The sequence below is a fragment of the Suncus etruscus genome, chromosome 6 (assembly GCF_024139225.1).
Source record: "Suncus etruscus isolate mSunEtr1 chromosome 6, mSunEtr1.pri.cur, whole genome shotgun sequence".
NCBI classification, from domain to species: Eukaryota; Metazoa; Chordata; class Mammalia; order Eulipotyphla; family Soricidae; genus Suncus; species Suncus etruscus.
This window is the reverse complement of record NC_064853.1, coordinates 49,226,744-49,246,473: the sequence shown is the minus strand read 5'-3', so window position 1 is coordinate 49,246,473 and position 19,730 is coordinate 49,226,744. Positions and strand designations below refer to the sequence as shown.

Here is a 19,730-nt window from a genome sequence, read left to right as displayed (position 1 = left end):
GTGAATTTTTTTAACATTTATTTATTTATTGTTTGTTTGTTTGTTTGTCTAGGTTTCTTGGCCACACCCAGCAGCGCTCAGAGATTACTCCTGGCTCTGCGCTCAGAAATCACTCCTGGAAGGCTTGGGGGACCATATGAGATGCCAGGATTCGAACCACCTTCTGTCCTGGATCAGCTGCGTGCAAAGCAAACGCCCTACCACTGTACTATGGATCCTGCCCCGTGGGTGGGGAGGACTTCTGGATAGGCTGCTGGCTGGATGCAGGCACTGAGGAACTGGCAGGACTGGTCCTGCTTTCAATTTCACAGTTCAAAAGCCTGGCTGGTGTGTCTCTGAGCAAAGCCAGCTCCCACCTGCTGGACAGAGAAGGAAGAACCGCATGCCTTTAGAGCCGGGAACAAGCGGGAACAAGACCGAACTCCACTTAGCTCCATCTCACACACCAGAAGGAACAGCTTGTGGAGAAGTCCAGACTCCTGGGAAATGAGCCTGAGGATGAATCTGCTCAAACTGCTGATTTTTGTGGCACACGTGGGAGCTGCAGCGGCCGTACTAGGTAGGAGCTTTAACTGTCTGCCCTGTCTTTGTTTAGAGCTGTGAGAGCCGGTCACACAGCTGCTCACAGGAAACTGCAGATGTGGCAGTCCCCAGCCAGGCAGGGAGTACACACACAAACATATACATAGATTTACACAGACAGACACACACATCCACACACATCCGCACACAGATACATATATTCACACACACATACTTCAACACATATCCACAGAGACACCTCCACACACACCCACACAAACACACACATCTATTCATACATTCACATATATTCTACACACATAGACCCGCACATATCCACTCACACACACTAAGGAAAAGAGCCAACATTTATTGACTGAGCCAAATTTATTGACTGATAGATGGTCTCTTTAGCAGAATTTTGCAGAATTTTGGAAAATAATTGACTTGAAGTTTATAGTCCCTGAAAAGTAGGATTAGTACCTTTATACCTATTTTGCAGATAAGAAAATAAGGCGCAGAGAGACCACAACACTTGCTCAAAATCACTTCAAGGATATAGCCAGGGTGTCTGGTTGTACTTAGCTACCAGGTGTATTGTGCCTCTCAAAGTCCTCTTGGTATCTTGGGTCTCATAATCACTTTCTTTTCTCTTTCTCCAAACTTCCTGGAACATCTATAATCTTATTTATTTATATACTTGTTTTTAGTTTTGAGTTCACACCTGGCAGTGCTCAGGGGCTACTCCCAGATCAGTGCTCAGAGTCCACTCCTGGTGGTGCTCAGTGGACCATGCAATACCAAGGATCAAACCTGGGGGGTCTCACATGCAAAACATGAACCCCCTCTCTGAGCTCTCTTCTGAGCCCATTTATCTATAAATTTAAAAACAAAGTTATATTGAAAAAGAATTCCACTTCATCTGAATATTTTCAGAGTTCCTCAAGAGCAGAACTTTAAGTACCCAGTCAAATTGCAACACCCCTGCTTTGCATAAACCGTGAGTTTCCAAAGCTTGGAAAGGCCCCTTCCTATTGGTTCCACCCACACATACTTTAGGTCTCAAGGCAGGCACTTCACTTAACTCGAGAAATTGTGCAGGAATACCTGGCTTGCTCAGTGGCTATTCCAACTCTGCCCAGAAGTTGCTCAGCAATGCTCCGGGAACCATGAGGTGACAGCGATCCAGGCCTCTTTCCTGCCTGCATACAAAATATGTGCATTGGGGCCGGAGAGATAGCACAGGGGTGTTTGCCTTGCAAGCAGAAGATCCAGGACTTAAGGTGGTTGGTTCGAATCCCGGCGTCCCATATGGTCCCCGTGCCTGCTAGGAGCTACTTCTGAGCAGATAGCCAAGAGTAATTCCTGAGCGCCGCCGGGTGTGGCCCAAAAACAAAAACAAAAACAAACAAAAAATATGTGCATGGTTTGATGAACTCTCTCTGATTCTAGATTAACTTTCTTTTCTTTTCTTTTTTCTTTCTTTCTTTTCCTTTCTCATTCTCTATTCTTTCTTTTTTCCCTTTTGTTCTTTCTTTTCTTCCTTCTTTCTTTGTTTCTTTCTTTTTCTTTTCTTCCTTCTTTCCTTTCTTTTTCTTTCTTTTCTTCCTTCTTTCCTTTCTTTTTCTTTCTTTTTTCTCCCTCCCTCCCTCCCTCCCTCCCTCCCTCCCTCCCTTCCTTCCTTCCTTCCTTCCTTCCTTCCTTCCTTCCTTCCTTCCTTCCTTCCTTCCTTCCTTCCTTCCTTCCTTCCTTCCTTCCTTCCTTCCTTCCTTCCTTCCTGTGGTGGTATCACACCTGGTGATGCTCAGTTGTTACTTTTGGCTCTACACTGAGGAATTGCTGGTTGTGCTCAAGGACACATTGGGATGCCAAAGATCAAATCTAGTTTGTCATGTGCAAGGCAAATGCCCTACCGCAGTTCTATTGCTCTGGCCCTCTTCTCTTCTTTCTTTCCCTTTCCTTTCCTTCACTTCCTTTCCCTTCCCTTCCCTTTCTTTTCATTTTTTGGGCTACATCCAGAAGTGGTCAGGTGCTCAGGGGTCACTCCTGGTGGTGTTCAGGGACCATACATGGAAATGGAGATTGGATGGGGCATGCGCCTTAACTCCTCTACAGCCCTGCTGTGGCATTCTCAGAATGGCTCTCAGAATCCCTTTGTGGCATTCTCAGAATGGCTAGGCTCAGATTCCCCTTGCTGCATGAACCATGAACCACAACAGCACAGTGCCACACCCAGCACCCCCCAACAAAAATGGCCTAGCCCCAGCTCCAAGCGAACACCTGTGTAATCATTCACACTTCTCTGGGCAGTTCCAGGAGGTTGGAAGGCATTTCAGTTTCATTCTGACTCCAATGGAGGTTGTGGAAGAGACACACCAGCAGCTGACACTTGTGCCTCGTGATCTGATGAGAGGTTCTGAAATGAGAAATGTTTATTGACATTAGAGAGGACAGAATGATGCTTGTGGTTGAAGAGGAGCCTGTTTGAGGCCTGCCCTGGGCCTCAGAGAAAGCATAGGAGACACATCAGGAAGGGCAAAGTCACACTGTACCCAGCCACCAGGCCACTCCACTCATTGTACCACTGGCCAAAGCACTCGCTTGCCCTGTTTCTGGTCTACATGATCTGCTTCACTTGTTCACAGGTTTAGCCCCTGTAGGAGGTGGCTGGAAGTTTGGCTGTAGGAATAATTTCAAACAAATTAATGATCATAGTTTGTGTAAAAAGTTAAAATTCTCCCCCAATTCACCCCAAAATCAGTGGTGAAAAAATTTAAAAAATAGGGAAAGGCCAGTGAGATAGTACAGCAGTAGGGCATTTGCTTTGCATGTGGCCGACCTGGGACCAACCTGGGTTCGATCTCTGGCATCCCATATGGTCCCCTAAGCCTGCCAGGAACAATTTCTGAGCACAGAGTCAGGAAGCATGTAAGCACAGCCAGGTGTGGCCCAAAATTAAAAAAAAAAAACAAACAACTAACCTAATCAGGGGCCAGAGTGATAGCATAGCGGTAAGGCCTTGCACGTGGCCAACATAGGACAGACCCTGGTTCAAATTCTGGCATCGCATATGGTCCCCCGATGCTGCCAGGAGCTATTTCTGAGCACAAAGCCATGAGTAACCCCTGAGTGCAGCTGGGTGTAACTCAAAAAAACAAAACAATAAAAATAAAAATAGGGTAAGAATTGGTGATGGGAGGTGCACACTGTGAAGAAAAGAAAGGGAGGAAGAAAAGAAGGAAGAAAGAGAAGAAGGAAAAAGAGAAAGAAAGAATAAAGAGAAAGAAAGAAAGAAAGAAAGAAAGAAAGAAAGAAAGAAAGAAAGAAAGAAAGAAAGAAAGAAAGAAAGAAAGAAAGAAAGAAAGAAAGAAAGAAAGAAAGAAAGAAAAGAATAGGGAAAGATGGGGGGCTGGAACAATAGTAGAGCAGGCACAGCTTAGTCTCCCATGCCATGGACTTGAGTTCAGTAGCATCCCTAGAGTCCACCGAGCACCATCAGGAATAATTCCTGAGTGTAGTGCCAGGAGTGATCCATGAGCATTGCTGGGTATGGCCCAAAACAAAACAAAACAAAAACAAAAAGCAATATTAAAATTAAAATAGAGAAAGAGGTCAGAGACTAAGTACAGTGGGTATGGAGCTTGCCTTGCTTGGTTCAACCCCCAGTACCACAAATGGTCTCCTATGTTCTTCCAGGAACGATTCCTGAGCACTGCCAGGTACGGAAGAGAAAGAGGAGAGAGATTTTCATTCCATTATAAATTGATTGTCAGTATGTGTAAAAAATAAAAATAAGTGAAAAGCACTGGCTTAATCTCCTTAGCAATCACATCTGCCAGGGAGATGTGATCAGGAACCATCAGATACCAAAGACTTTAGGCATGTGAACCTCTGAACCTATTTCCTTCTCTGTAAAGTGGGGATAAGAGCAATACTTCCAGGACTATAGTGAGGATGAGGTACAATCTCCCCAGGAGGCGAATGTTTGCTTAATTCAATCATTTGTATCAGTGTGGACAAGTTTTAGATTCTTTCCTGGGACCAGTTTTATTTATTTATTATTTTCTATTTTGGGGGAGGGATGGCAGTATTCAGGGGACCAAAGGTGGTATAGGGGATTTAAACCAGGGTTCTGACTGTTGTGGCTGCATGCATGGAGTGACATGCATGCATGAAAAATATTTAGGAGTCACAGTAATAAAATGCAAACCAGGAAAGAATAAAATAAAATAAATGCAAACCAGGGACCAGACTTTCCCTCTGGGGCTGCCCCAGAGCTGTCCTGTGACTTATGTGACTCCCAAGCTGCTTACCCAAAAGTCTCAGAAAAAGCCAATTTCCCAGGTCTGTTTTCCTGAGCTGGAGATGAGAGTGAAACAGGAAATACAGGAGGAAATGACAATAGTGGTATAGGAGGAGGAAATCCCAGGCCTCTGACTTATCTTAGCACGAGATTTAGGGCTGGGGCCAAACCTGTCAGCTTCCTTTTATGACCAATATGGAAATTAATGCTGGGCCCTGTGCCAGGCTGATCATCATGGGTCCCTGGGCCTGTTTCTCTGGATCACACCACAAGATGTTTTTGGAGTTTCAGCCTTCCTTGGTTTGGAGCTGAGCGAATATTGGGATCAACCGCATTGGCAGACAAGACCTCTCTCTAACTTTGTCCAGAATCACCCACACTAGAATTTGGGTTAGTCTGAGAGTCTATCCCTGCTCTACCTCCACACAGTTCTGCTGGCATGAATTAGCCAGATTGACAGATGACTCTCTTGGTGTGTTAGGCTTCTTCTCCCACCTCCAATCTTTTTTTTTTGTTTTTGTTTTTTTTTGGGCCACACCCAGTAACGCTCAGGGGTTACTCCTGGCCATGCGCTCAGAGGTTGCTCCTGGCTTGGGGGACCATATGGGACACCGGGGGATCGAACCGCGGTCCGTCCAAGGCTAGCGCAGGCAAGGCAGGCACCTTACCTTTGGCACCACCGCCCGGCCCCCCCACCTCCAATCTTTATATTTCCCTGGACATGCTGAGATTCAGCTTTAGTTATGGGTTCACAGAGGGGAAGTAAAGTCCCAAGAACAGAAAGCTGATGGCCTGGGCCCTGGACCCTAACAATTTCCCAACTTTGTTTTATTAATATTTTTTGTTATTTTGGGGGGTTTCACTCAGTTGTGCTCAGGGTTTACTCCTGGCAGTCTTGAGGGGACCATTTGGGTTGCCAAGATTGAACCTGGGTTGGCTTATGTAAGCACCCTGTTTGATGTACTCCAGTCTCCCACCTTTGTTTTAAATAGTACATAGTGGGCAGGAAAGATAGTGCACAGGTTATAGCACATATCTAACAAGGGGATTCTGAATTGATCCCAGCAATGTACAGGCCTCCCCAAGAAGAGTTCGAGATCTCCCTAGTAGTCTCCATCACCACAGAACCGGAGTACTGTACATTCTGGCCCATACCTGCAGGTGGAATGGCTCTATACCCCATGGGGTATGCTTCCTACAAATACAATGAAGATAAGCATGCTTAGAGTTTCCAAAGGATTCTTGGGGCCACTCAACCCACTCATTCATACTGTTGCCAGGAGTACTTACAGTGTATCCTGGTAGAAGGTCATAGGTATGGGACAGATTTGAGCTTGTTTTTTGCTCAGTACTTCCCTGGGCAAAGCCAGAACTGAATTCCTGTCAATCCTCTTTGGCTGCAGCCCAGGGTCCCCAGCCCACCAGACTTAGATTCTGGCACTGAAGAAGGATCTTGCTTTTCCTGCAGGGAAATTCTGGCACATCTCTGACCTACACCTGGACCCTAACTACACACTGTCTGAAGATCCCCTCCGGGTGTGCCCATCGGCAGGCTCCCAGCCAGTGACTAGTGCGGGTCCTTGGGGAGACTACCTCTGCGATGCCCCCTGGATACTCCTCAACTCCTCCATTCATGCCATGAAGGAGATTGAGCCCCAACCAGACTTCATCCTCTGGACTGGGTGAGAGTCTGATGACAGCAAAGAATGTGGTCTTTGGGGGATCCCTGACTCAATGGCAGGGCTGAGGAAACTTCCTGCAGATGGTGGGAAGCCAGGGAGGCAGGCAGATGGGACTCCGCTCTTCCACAGTGTACATATCTCTCAGCTGTCTCTCAATGTGATGTGACAGAGGCCTGGGTGGCAGTCAGAGGGACCCTTAAAAGCAAGGTTGACATGTAAAAGATGTGATGGTCTCTGGAGAGGTATCCTGGGCTCATTGTGATACTCAAAAAAAAGGCTCTTGGTGCAGGAACCTGGACTCCTGTTGGGAGGTGGTGGTCTGTGGGTGCTCTTGTGAGGGGAGGCAAAAAGGCGTCTTAGAGAAAAGGGAACATTCTCAAAGGCATGTGTCTTTTCTCTGGGAACAGCTTGGGACTGCTTTGGGAGTTGTTTGGCCCTTCGGCAGAAGTACTATCTAGTTTTGTCTTTGTGTTAGGGCCACACCTGGCATCTCATGGGTTACTTTCAACGCTATGCTTGGAGGACACTCCCAGGTACTCAGTAAAACTGTGTGGTACCCAAGATTGAACCCAGGCGTCCTGCCTGCAAAATGTGTTCTTGGCCTATTGAAGCCTCTTTCTGGCTCCCAGCAGCAGCATGACTTTTCTAGAAGGCACCCTGGGACCCCACAGTTGTGGGATCAGGCAGGGTGAGGTCTTAGACCCTTTGTAATTTTGCAGTTTCTAAAAATTTAACTGGATGTGTTTTCTCAGAATTAGACTTTTTTTTGGGGGCGGGGTGTTTTTGGGACACACCAGGTGACACTCAGGGGTTATTCCTAGCTTCCTAGCTATGCACTCAGAAATCACTCCTGGATGGGGCCGGAGAGATAGCATGGAGGTAAGGCGTTTGCCTTTCATGCAGAAGGTCATCGGTTCGAATCCTGGCATCCCATATGGTCCCCCATGCCTGCCAGGAGCAATTTCTGAGCATGAAGCCAGGAGTAACCCCTGAGTACTGCCGGGTGTGACCCAAAACCACACACACACACACACAAAAAATGTGGAAAAAGCATGCAGAAAAAAAAAAAAAAGAAATCACTCCTGGCTTGGGGGGCCATATGGGACGCCAGGGGATGTCCTAGGCTAGTTTGGCCAAGGTAGTTGCCTTACCACTTGCACCACAGCTCCAGCCCCAGAATTAGACTTTTGAAGAGAAGAAAATAAAAGGGCTTTGTTTAGATGCCCTCAGGTTCCTGGCCTCCATCTCACCCCAAAGTAGACCAAAGGCTCTACTTGTTGCTGTGATGGCATCAGGGAGGGACGTGAAGGGAGGAACAGAAGCACAACTCAGAAACCAGGGCAGTGGCACAGGGTAGAGCGTTTGCCTTGCACATGTTAACCTAAGATGGACCGCAGTTTGATACCCAGGCATCCCATATGGTCCCCCAAGCCAGGGGCGATTTCTAAGTGCATAGCCATAAGTAACCCCTGAGCATCACTGGGTGTGGCCCAAAAACCAAAAAGAAAAAAAAAAGAAACACAACTCAGCAGGCAGGCTGGCTGGGTAAAATCCTGGTGGTAGGACTTTCTTCTAATTATATTTAAAAAATACTTTTCCTGGGCTGGAGTAATAGTACAAAGGGTAGGGCACTTGTGTGGCATGTGACCAAAGCAGGATAGATTCCCAGCATCACATATGGTCTCCCTAGTTTGCCAGAAGTGATTTCCAAGCACAGAGCCAGGAGTAACCCTTGAACATAACTGAATGTGGCATCCCCCAAATTTTTCCACTTTTAGCTTTGGCTTCTTTATAGGACAAATGAGTCCAAGGCTAGAAAGATTTTTGTAGGTCATCAGGAAGAATATTATCAGATGAGGGTATAGAACTCCATAGACATAGTTACATGGGCTGGAGCATATGCTTTGCATGTGGCCAGCCCAGGTTTTCTCCCTGTACTGCATATCCCCTGACCACTGCCAGGAGCAACCTGGGGTACCAAGCTGGAAGTAGTCCTTGAACATCACTTGTGTGGCCCCCAAACAAAGCAAAAAGACAGAGTACCAGGCAGAGAGGAAGCCTCTGTCCAGGCTGCTTGACACAGTATCACATAATTCAACAATTAATTCCCCAGTCTGACTCAGGCAATAGCATCCTTACTCAGAAGAGTCCCCAGGCTTCTCACACTCTCCATGACTTGCTCCCCCACCTTGCTAAGCATTTTGAACATGCATTGAGAAATTTAGGTGAGGCAAACAGGACTCGCTAGCACTGGGCAGGTCCTGGAGCTGCTGCAGATCTGATCTTAAAATCATCACCCTGATCTCTGTTGAATGGAGCAGAACCAAGCAGGTTTCTCCACCTTCTTAGGGGACACTGTAACTCCAGATTCCCTTTGGAAAGAATAATAATATGAATTTCAAACCAACAGCCACGAATCTATGTTTTATTCTATTCACCAATCAGATTTATTTTTATTTTTATTTGTTTTAAGCCACACCTAGCTATGTGTGTAGGGCTACTCCAGTCCTATGTTCAGGGTCACTCTCAGAGATGGTCAGGGTATCATGTGGGTTTGGGGATCAAACTTGGGCTCCCTGGGACCAGAGCAATAGTACAGTGGGTAGGGCATTTGCCTTGCATGCACCAACCCTGGTTCAATTCCTGGCATCCCATATGGTTCCCCAAACTGCCTGCCAGAAGTAAATTCTGAGCACAGAGCAAAAGTAAACCCTGAGCACTACCAGGTGTGACCCAAAAACAAGAACAAAAACTTGGACCTCCTGTTTGCAAAGCTATCTCTCAGGCCTCTTGTCTACATTTTTATTTTACTTTGTTTTGAGGCCACACCCCATGATGCTCATGAGTTGCTCCTGGATCTGCACTGAATAATTACTCCTGGTAGGCTCAGGGGACCATTATGGAATGCTGGGGATCAAGTCTGGGTGAACTGTGTGCAAGGCATATATGCCTTATCCACTGCACTATCACTCTGGCTCCCTAGTCTATATATATATATATATTTTTTTTTTGTTTTTGTTTTTGTTTTTTTGGGTCACACCCGGCGGTGTTCAGGGGTTACTCCTGGCTGTCTGCTCAGAAATAGCTCCTGGCAGGCACGGGAGACCATATGGGACACCGGGATTCGAACCAACCACCTTTGGTCTTGGATCGGCTGCTTGCAAGGCAAACACCACTGTGCTATCTCTCTGGGCCCTAGTCTATATATATATATATTTTTTTTTTTGGTTTTTGGGCCACACCCGGTAACGCTCAGGGGTTACTCCTGGCTATGCTCTCAGAAGTTGCTCCTGGCTTGGGGGACCATATGGGACACCGGGGGATCGAACCTTGGTCCGTCCAAGGCTAGCGCAGGCAAGGCAGGCAGCTTACCTCTTGCGCCACCGCCCGGCCCCCTATATTTTTAATATATAATTTCCTCCATTTATTGAAGGGTCAAAAACATACTATGAGGAGCCAGAGAGATAGCACAGTGGTAGGGCATTTGCCTTGCACAAAGCTGATTCAAGACAGACAGTCATTCAAATCCTGGCATCCCAGATGATCCCCTGAGCCTGCCAGGAGCAATTTATGAGCGCAGAGCCAGGAGTAACCTCTGAACGCCACCAGAACAAACAAAAAACAATGTTCTATGAGTAGGTATCATTATGATACCCATTTTACTGATGTGTTAATGAAGACTCAGAGAGGTTCAACAACCAACCCAGGGACCCACAGCATGCCCACGGCAGAACCTTGGTTTCAGTACTGCCAGGTGTGACTACTAGCTGCAGCCTGGCCACTCCCCATCAGTGTGGCCAGCTGAGGCCCAGTTCCCCTTTCCTGGACCCCTTCAGAGCTGACTGGTGCTGTTTGTAGAGATGATACACCTCACGTGCCCAATGAGCAGCTGGGAGAGGAGGCCGTGCTGACAATCGTGGAGCGTCTGACCAACCTCATCAGAGAAGTGTTTCCAGGTAAGAGTCTGCTGTTGGCTTCCTGCAGTCTCCAGGGCTGTGTGACACAGTGGGACCCCCTACAGCATCAAGATCCAGACAAGCCACCTTCCTCTCTGGCCTGTAGATCCTCAGCCAGACCCCTCACAGCCACCATTCCTGACCCTCCACAACCAACGGGTGCTTTACTTACTGACAACCTTTGTGAAAAGAACTCCTGACCTTCTATTGCTTCTCCCACACCCTCACACCAGAACCCAGATATGCAATAGCATTGATAGCACAACAGCCATAACTGGCAGTAGCCACAGTGACACTGTGGGCTGTCAAGTGGCAACTCCCCACAGCCCCTGGGCTTAGGGCTCACTGGTCTTTCCAGCAGTAACTGGAAAGGGCTGCTGTCCCTCTCCTCCAGTATTACTGGTGATACTTTGGAGCTTTGGGGCTAACTGGTCAAGTCATGAAGCAAGGGTGGGGTACACATCCTGGTTTGAGCACCAGTCCTGCCCCACCATTCCCACAGTCACTGAGTGGGGGGCACTAAGCTGCTGCCATTGTTCCATGTAGCCCCCAGGCTACTCCCTTCCCGTACCTCTTCCTTCACTTTATTCAGTGTGGCCTGGAGGCTTCCCGTCTATCTTCAGTCCAGCTCAGGACAAACTCAGGCATATTCCTCTTGCTGCAGGAAGTATGACTTAGGGTCAGACCTGGACATTTTGTTCTCCAACAGTTGCCACAACAGATAATGTTTTGGTGCCAGAGATGAGCACAGGGCCTTCATTCATAAAGCATAAGCTCTAGCCTGTGGGTTTTTTTTTTGGGGGGGGGGGGACACACACCTGGTGGTGCTCAGGGGTTACTCTTGGCTCTGCACTCAGAAATCACCCCCGTTAGGCTTGGGGGACCATATGGATACCAGGAATAGAACCATCATCTCCTGGGTTTGCCACATGCAAGGCAAAATGCCCTGCCACTGTGCAATCTCTCTGGTCCCTAGCCTGTGTGTTTTTGTTTTGTTTTTTTTTGGGGCCATACCCATTTGACACTCAGGGGTTACTCCTGGCTATGTGATCAGACCATATGGGACACCAGGAGATCGGACTGTGGTCTGTCCTAGGCTAGTGCTTGCAAGGCAGACGCCTTACTCTAGTGCCACCTCTCTGCCTCCCCCCCCCCTTTTTTTTTAAACATAGTTTTCCTAGTGGCTACTGCTTTTTACTTTAGAGAGGTGATTTTTTTTTTCATTTTTTTTTCTGGGGTCTGAATGATAGCACAGTGGAAGAGTGTCTGCCTTGTTTTTTTGTTTTTGTTTTTGTTTTTTGGGCCACACCTGGTGATGCTCAGGGGTTACTCCTGGCTGTCTGCTCAGAAATAGCTCCTGGCAGGCACGGGGGACCATATGGGACACTGGGATTCGAACCAACCACCTTTGGTCCTGTATCGGCTGCTTGCAAGGCAAATACCGTTGTGCTATCTCTCTGGGCCTATGAGTGTTTGCCTTGTTACATGGGCGACCCGGGTTTGATCCCTGGCATCCCATATGGTCTCTTGAGCCCAGCAGGAATAATTCCTGATCGCAGAGTCAGGAGTAACCCCTGAGCACCACTGAGTGTAGCCCAAAACCAAAAAATTTTTTGTGGGTTTAGAATGATATTACTATGAGTAAGGTGTTTGCCTTCACATAACTGACCTGGATTAGATCCCCAGCATTCCATATGGTTCCCTGAGCTTGCTAGGAATGATCCCTAGCACAAAGCCAGGAGTAAGTCCTTAGCACTGCTGGCCCCAAACCAACGAAACAAAAAGTTTTACTAAGGGTTTTGAATTCAGCATAGTGGATAAAGCATTTGCCTTCCATGCAGTTGCCCTGGGTTTGATCTCGAGGGCCCCCTAATGGTCTCTTGTACCCTATGAATGATCTAGTGATCCCTGAGAACAGAGCTAAAAACTCCCCAAACACTACTAGATGTGGTCCAAAATCCAAAACATAAAGGTTTCTTTCTTTCTTTTTTTTGGGGGGTCACACCGGCAGCTCTGAGGGTTTACTCCTGGCTCTAGGCTCAGAAATCGATCCTGGTAGGCCCAGGGGGACCATATGGGATGCCAGGATTTGAACCACCGTCCTTCTGCATGCTAGGCAAATACCCTACCTCCACACTACCTCTCTGGCCCATAAAAGTTTCATTTTATTGGGTGCTGGAGCAATAGTACAACTACCCATTGAACAACTAACTACCCGGGCATTTACCTTGCATGCAGCTAGTCTGGTTTCAATCAAGGCATTCCATATGATTCCTCAAACCCTGTTAGATATTATGCCTGGTCATAGAATCAGGAGTGAGCCCTGAGCACTGCTGAGTTTGGTCCCCAAAACAAACAAACTGAAAACCAACCCCCCAATTTTTTGTTGTTGGTTTGTTTTGTTTTGGGGCCACATTTGGTAGTGCTCAGGGGTTATTCCTGGCAGGCTTAAGAGACTATATGGGATGCCGGGGATCAAACCTGGGTTGGCTGCATGCAAGGCAAATATCATATCCACTGTGCTATTGCTCCAGCCCCTACTGTTGATTTTGGGCTACAGATAGATGGCAAAGCTCAAGGTCTGTTTCTGACTTGGGGCTCTAGAGAAGCTCTAGTTGTGCTTCAGGAATGATATGGTGACAGATTGTTCCTGGGTTGGGGGACCATGTGGGATGCCAGGGAATCAAACCACTGTCTGTCCTAGGTTACCGCATGCAAGGCAAATGCCTTACCACTTGTGCCACGGCTCCAGGGCCACCCCCTTTTGTAGAAAAGTATATTGAAAAGTAGAGGAGGAAGGAGAAGGAACTCCCCATGCGGGGAGGAACTTAGTGTAGGACTAGGTTCTATGCCAGTCCTGTGAGCCCTCTGCTGGCCCTGTGGAGGTGAAGCTTTTGCAGGCAGTTACAATGATTGTTCCATGGGGCCAGAGAGATAGCACAGAGAATAGGACACTTACCTTGCATGTGACCGACTCTGGTTTGAACTCTGGCATACTATGTGGTCCCCCTCCCCCCGCCCAGCACCAGGAGTAATCTCTGAGCACCACCGTGTGTGGCCCCAAAACAATAATAATAAAAAAATGATGACTCCAGCTTTGCTAGTAATTTTGGGCTGGAATTTTAGTCTCCTTCAGTACAGCTCTCAGCATCTCCAGGTCTTGCAGGCCATGCGGGTTTGATCCAGATACATTCCCAAATGGAATGTGAGGCTCCAACCCTCCTCCTAGTTCAAGGTCACTCACTCCTAGGACAAATCACACTCAAACTAGAGCTCAGCCTTGAATTGGGGAGGATCTTTTGCTTATTACCGAATATTTATTGAGCATCTACTGTGTTCAGACACAGAGGTAAAATAAAGCCACTTAGCAGGAGAAAGTGAGTGTGGCAGGCTCCCTATCCTGCTGGACTTGTTCACTTTCTCGGAGAGCCTCCCCAGATCCTATTCCCACCCCATGAAACCTTCTGCTGAGAATGAGGTTAGGGCCTGGGGTCAGAGAACTCTGTGAACTTCCGTCTTCGGCTTGATGTCCTGCCAGATTCTATCAATTGTGGTTTTCCCTTTATCGCTGTATCTCTTTATTTGTACCAAGGCTCTTTCCTATGAACTTGAACAGATCGTGACCCCCTGAAAATGATTAATTCCACCAAGTGCTTTTATAGATATGTAAATTTCTCCTTTTTCTTCCAGATACTAAAGTCTATGCTGCTCTGGGAAATCATGACTTTCACCCCAAAAACCAGTTTCCAGCAGAAAGCAACAATATCTACAACCGGGTAGCTGAACTGTGGAGACCCTGGCTTAATAATGAATCCATCGCTTTCTTTAAAAAAGGTACTGACTCGGAAATGGAGAGATAGCCTGGAGGTAAGGTGTCTGCCTTCTAGGCAGAAGGAAGGCGGTTCAAATCCCGGCATCCCATATGGTCCCCCATGCCTGCCAGGGGTGATTTCTGAGTGTAGAGCCAGGAGTAACCCCTGAGCGCTGCCGAGTGTGACCCAAAAAAGGTACTGACTCTGCTTGCTACTTCATAGAACACTTCTGTCTGCCAGTCTTTTTTTTTTTTTTTTTTGGTTTTTGGGCCACACCCGTTTGACACTCAGGGGTTACTCCTGGCTATGCACTCAGAAATCGCTCCTGGCTTGGGAGGACCATATGGGACGCCCGGGGATCAAACAGTGGTCCATCCTACGCTAGTGCTTGCAAGGCAGACACCTTACCTCTAGCGCCACGTCTCTGGCCCCACCGAAGTCTTATCTTTTGTCATCTCACCACATTCCCAGGGAACATACTGATTCCTCCCTTGTTCTGTAGATGAGGACACAGAGGATTGAAGATACTGAAGCACTTGGCTAAGGTCACCCATCCTGGCAGACGTGGATATTGGCTCTGGACTGGATTTCCATGCCCATGCTTTTTAACCATATGGTGCTAATGTGAGCCCATGTGAACATTTCATTTGCTTTTATTTATTTTTATTTTTTATTTTTTGTAGTGCCAGTGATTGAACCCAGGGCCTCATGCAAGACAAGCATGCATTGTTAAGCATGACTTCCCTGACTCCTGGAAATATTTATGAGCACTTGCTCGGTGCCAGGAACTGCCCTCCATAGAATACAATTCTTAAAATGGTCATAGGAAGAGGCAGCGTCCAAGCAGGGCCATCAACCACACCACTGTCTACATGTGGGCCATGGCTGTTGTTGGGGATTTTTCATGCATTCTGATGTTTAGCAGCTTTTGGTCTCTATCCACTAGAGGCCAGAGACACCTCAGTGCAGTGGCCAAAAAATGTCCTCGGACATTGACAGATATTCCTGGGAGGCAAATCACAGTGGGAATCAGTCTGGAGATCCAGAGACATCCTAACCTCCTCTTTCCTTCCTTATTGCCCTGATGCTGAGTGAAAAAGTGTTGATATGGGCTGGAGAGATAGCACAGTGGCGTTTGCCTTGCAAGCTGCTGATCCAGGACCAAAGGTGGTTGGTTCGAATCCCGGTGTCCCATATGGTCCCCCGTGCCTGCCAGGAGCTATTTCTGAGCAGCCAGCCAGGAGTAACCCCTGAGCACCGCTGGGTGTGGCCCAAAAACCAAACAAAAAAAAAAAAAAAAAAAAAGAAAAGTGTTGATAGTGGAGATGGAGGGGTGAACATACCTCATTACTCCCAATATATGGATGGGAAAACAGAGTACTTGAGAAGTTAAAACACTTTCCTTTTTTTTTTTTTTTTTGGTTTTTGGGCCACACCCGGTAACGCTCAGGGGTTACTCCTGGCTATGCTCTCAGAAGTTGCTCCTGGCTTGGGGGACCATATGGGACACCGGGGGATCGAACCGCGGTCCGTCCAAGGCTAGCGCAGGCAAGGCAGGCACCTTACCTTTAGCGCCACCGCCCGGCCCCCTAAAACACTTTCCTAAGGTGCACAACTCATAAGTGATAACAGATGGGACTTGAACACAGTCAGCCTGGTTCCACAAATCCCTTCCTATGGGAAAGATGGAGAAAGAGAAGGTGGGAGAGCAAAGTGGAGGCCCTGGAGGCAGGAAACCCCTTCTGATTTTTTCTGGCTGTGATATCCTAGGTGCCTTCTATTCTGAGAAGTTGCCAGGATCAGGAAAAAATGGGAGAATTGCAGTCCTCAACACCAATCTTTACTACACCAGCAACATGCAAACGGCAGACATGACTGACCCTGGCCACCAGTTCCAGTGGTTGGAAGCTGTGCTGACCAATGCATCCCTAGCTGGGGAGATGGTAAGGACTTCTGCCTCTCCCAATCTCTGTTGGTGGTCACCTTCTGATGTTCTCTGCAGCACACACTTTGCTCCAAGCTTCCTAAAGATGATCTCATTTAACTCTCAGAACTCATCCATGAAGGGACTAGGTGATGGCTCAGAGGACTGAAGCCTATGTCTGGCATGCAAAAGACTCTGGGTTTGATTTTAATCATGACATATTACTCCAAGCATAGGGAAACCCTCTAATAAGGTGTTATCTTGATGAGAAAAACTAATCTGAGTAGGCGACAGAAGTGTAGCCCAGAGCTGGGGAGATGGTTCAGAGGGCTGAATGTGTGGGAAGCCCAAGTTTGAACCCCCTAAACTTGAAGGGAGTGACTCTTAAGTACTACAGAGTGTGACCCCCAAATCCTTTCTAAAAGAGTAGTAGATGTAGGTCCAGGAGTGGCAGTATCAATAGCATTGACACTCTCCTCTCTGAATTCTGTGAGAATGCCAGACTAAGCAAACAAGAGGGAGGGGAAAGGAGGACACTGGGGAACAAGTACATCTGCATCCATCTGTGAGCTTCGGAAGAGCAGCAAATGAGGGGTGGGAACAAGGATTCTCTGAGCTCCTCCAGAATTCCTCTTCTCGTAGGTCTATATCATCGGACACGTGCCCCCGGGGTTCTTTGAAAAGACTCGGAACAAAGCGTGGTTCCGGGAGAGTTTCAATGAGAAGTACATGAAGATGATCCGCAAGCACCACCGTGTCATTGCTGGCCAGTTCTTCGGGCACCACCACACCGACAGCTTTCGGATGTTCTACGATAATGCAGGTACTCAACAGGCTGGAGGGCATCGGCTGAACCCCTCCCTCCTGCTCCTGCCAGCCTCCCTCATATCTTCTTTCTCCTGGAAGGTGCCCCGGTCAGTGTCATGTTCCTCGTGCCTGGGGTCTCCCCATGGAAAACCACATTACCTGGCGTGGTCAACGGAGCCAACAATCCCGGCATCCGGGTGTTTGAATATGACCAAGCCACACTGAGCCTGAAGGTCAGGAGTTGGGGTGTGCTGGGCAGAGGAGGGGGTGTGGGGAAGCTGGATACATCCATGCTTTCCCAAGTTCTTCCCAAGAATCCACCCGCTACTGACCATGTGCCTCAGAAGGTCAGGTTACTGCTAAGCTTTTGGGGGACAGGTGTCCAATCCTCGAGTTTACTCTAAATTCTGCCACATCAGGCTAATCCTTGTTTTCTTTTGTCTTCTCAAAGAACCCCAGAGTACCCAGCTGTATTCAGGATTCACTTTGGCAATGAGGGGCCATTTGGAGTGAGGGGTCTGAACCTGGGTCTGCTGCCTACAAGGCAAACACTGTCTGCTATAGTTGTTGCTTTGGCCCTGAGACCAGAGCAGGCTTATTATTAACCACTGTGATGTAACTTGTGGGTAGAATGTCTGCAATACCTGCTCAGGATCCCAGATCACTGCAATAGATGACTTCCCCCCCAAATTTCTCTCTCCAAATTTCCTGTGATCACAGTTGTCTCCCAGGATTCCATTGCTACCTTATTCATCTGCACCTACCCTACATCAATTCATCTGCTTCATGCTGCTGAAGGGATCCATCATTTGGAAGCCCTGTCCTGCTCAAGTACCTCTAAATGGCTCCAAAGTGTCTTCAAGTTAGATCTATTTGGCCCAGACTCAAAGCCTTCCCTAATGTGTCTTTAGACCACTCCTGTGCTTTCTGACCTAGCCAGGCCTCATTGCTTACTCTGTAAAGTGGAATTTATAGATCTAATCCTCACAAAATATGGAAGAGGAATAGATTGAAAAAAAAAAAAAAAGTAACCTGTCTAGCACTAGATTGTCATTGTAGAAGGGCAGTTCTGGTAGCATTACCTCTGGGGACCCAGCAGCTCCATACATATCTGATTTGAGCCCTGATGGGTCAGTAGGGTTCTGGGATGCATCTCAAGGGCCCATCAACCACAAATCTATAAGTTATCTCAGCTAGGTACTCGAGTGTTCTTTTTTTTGTTTGTCTCTTTGGTTTTGGGGCTACACTCAAGTGTGCTCTGTGCTTAAGGAATTGCTCCTTGTGCGGCTTAGGGCAACATATAGGATACCAGAGATTGAATCCAGATCAGCAAGCACCCTACTTGCTGTTCAATCACCCTCCTGCATTCCTTTGTTCTTAATCCATTTATTGATAAATGTTTACTGAGCTGCTCTGGTTACCTGGGATCTTGCTGGGACTAGAAATACACTGGCCCTGGGGTAGACACACCACCTCTCCCATGAAGTATTTGTAAAACTGATCCTACGCAGACATGAGTTTTCTCATCTGTGAAATCGGTGTTTTGAGCAGTCACCTCATCAGAAGCCATCAGAGGACGGCTGCCATCCCCACTTACTACTAACAGCAGTCACGAAGCACCTAGAATGAATCTGGGGTCACATACAAGATGGCAGCTCACAGCAGGCCTCTCTCCCTTCCCCAGGACATGGTGACCTACTACATGAACCTGAGCCAGGCGAATGCTCAAGGGGTGCCGCGCTGGGAACTGGAGTACCGGCTGACGGAGGCCTACGGGGTGCCCGACGCTGGGGCCCGCTCCATGCAACAGGCGCTGCACCGCATCACCAGCAACCGGGACATTCTGCAGCGCTACTACGTCTACAACTCGGTCAGCTACGACGCCCGGGCCTGCGAGGAGGCCTGTGGCACCGAGCATGTGTGTGCAATGCGCGAGGTGGCCTTCGGCGGGTACGAGGCCTGTCTGCTCGGCTCCGGCTCCGCGCCCGCGCCCACACTCCTCCTGCTCCTGCTGGCCGCACTGCTCGCGGCCTGAGCGCCGTTGCCCTTCGTCCGTCCAGTCCCGGGCGGTCGGAGGCCCGGCCACAGGGGAAGGGAGGCTCGGTTAGGAAACGGGACTTGGGGCACAGTACTTTGCACGCTGCCAACACAGGACAGACCCTGGCTCGATTCCCCGCGTCCTATAGGGTCCCTAGAGTCTGCCAGGGGCAATTTCTGAGCACAGAGCCAGGAGTAACCCGTGAGAGCCACCGGGTGTGACTTCCAAAACAAAAGCAAACAAAACACAACAACAACAAAAGGAAGGAAACGGGACTTTGATCCCCAAAGCGTTTTTTACCCCGTGTTACCCTTTTAATATGGAAACGAGGTTGATTGCCACTGTTTGCACCGCTTGAGATCCTCCCCAGCCCCGTGGGCACCATCGGGGTTGTTAAAGGAGCTTCCAAAAACGCGGTCTCGGGCTGGACCTGCCTGGTCCGGAATCTTTGCACCTGGTGGTGCGGTTCCGCCCCTGGAGCTCGCCCGGGCGCGTCGGGGGTCCAGATCCTCGGAGTCCCCAGGGAAGGAGACAGCCGGGAGCCTGGGCAACTGGGCGCCCGGAAGAGTGCATCGGAGGGGGGACTACCGGGTACTGCCGGCGGGGTCCGTGAGCCGGGCTCCTCCCCGGACGGGGCGGGACGGGGAAGTCCGGCCCCGGGACACTCCCTCGCCCGCGCACCCGCT

General features: G+C 48.5%; 1 protein-coding gene across 1 annotated transcript; it reads left to right on the top strand.

Moving 5' to 3' along the window:
- Positions 1 to 379: 379 nt before the first annotated feature.
- On the top strand, positions 380 to 19,054 carry SMPDL3B (sphingomyelin phosphodiesterase acid like 3B). Its single transcript, XM_049775189.1, has 8 exons — positions 380 to 559; positions 6,294 to 6,507; positions 10,366 to 10,463; positions 14,154 to 14,297; positions 16,046 to 16,218; positions 16,842 to 17,022; positions 17,106 to 17,239; positions 18,691 to 19,054. Exons 1-8 carry the CDS (start codon positions 487 to 489, stop codon positions 19,039 to 19,041), a joined length of 1,368 nt encoding a protein of 455 aa, XP_049631146.1. The 5' UTR covers positions 380 to 486; the 3' UTR covers positions 19,042 to 19,054.
- The last annotated feature ends 676 nt before the right edge of the window (positions 19,055 to 19,730 follow it).

Excerpts from the sequence above, each read along its gene's own strand:
- SMPDL3B (XM_049775189.1), top strand. The coding sequence starts at position 487 with ATGAGCCTGAGGATGAATCTGCTCAAACTGCTGATTTTTGTGGCACAC. Across the intron at positions 14,298-16,045 it reads CATCGCTTTCTTTAAAAAAG|GTGCCTTCTATTCTGAGAAG; the intron begins GTACTGACTCGG and ends GTGATATCCTAG. Across the intron at positions 17,023-17,105 it reads GATGTTCTACGATAATGCAG|GTGCCCCGGTCAGTGTCATG; the intron begins GTACTCAACAGG and ends TTCTCCTGGAAG.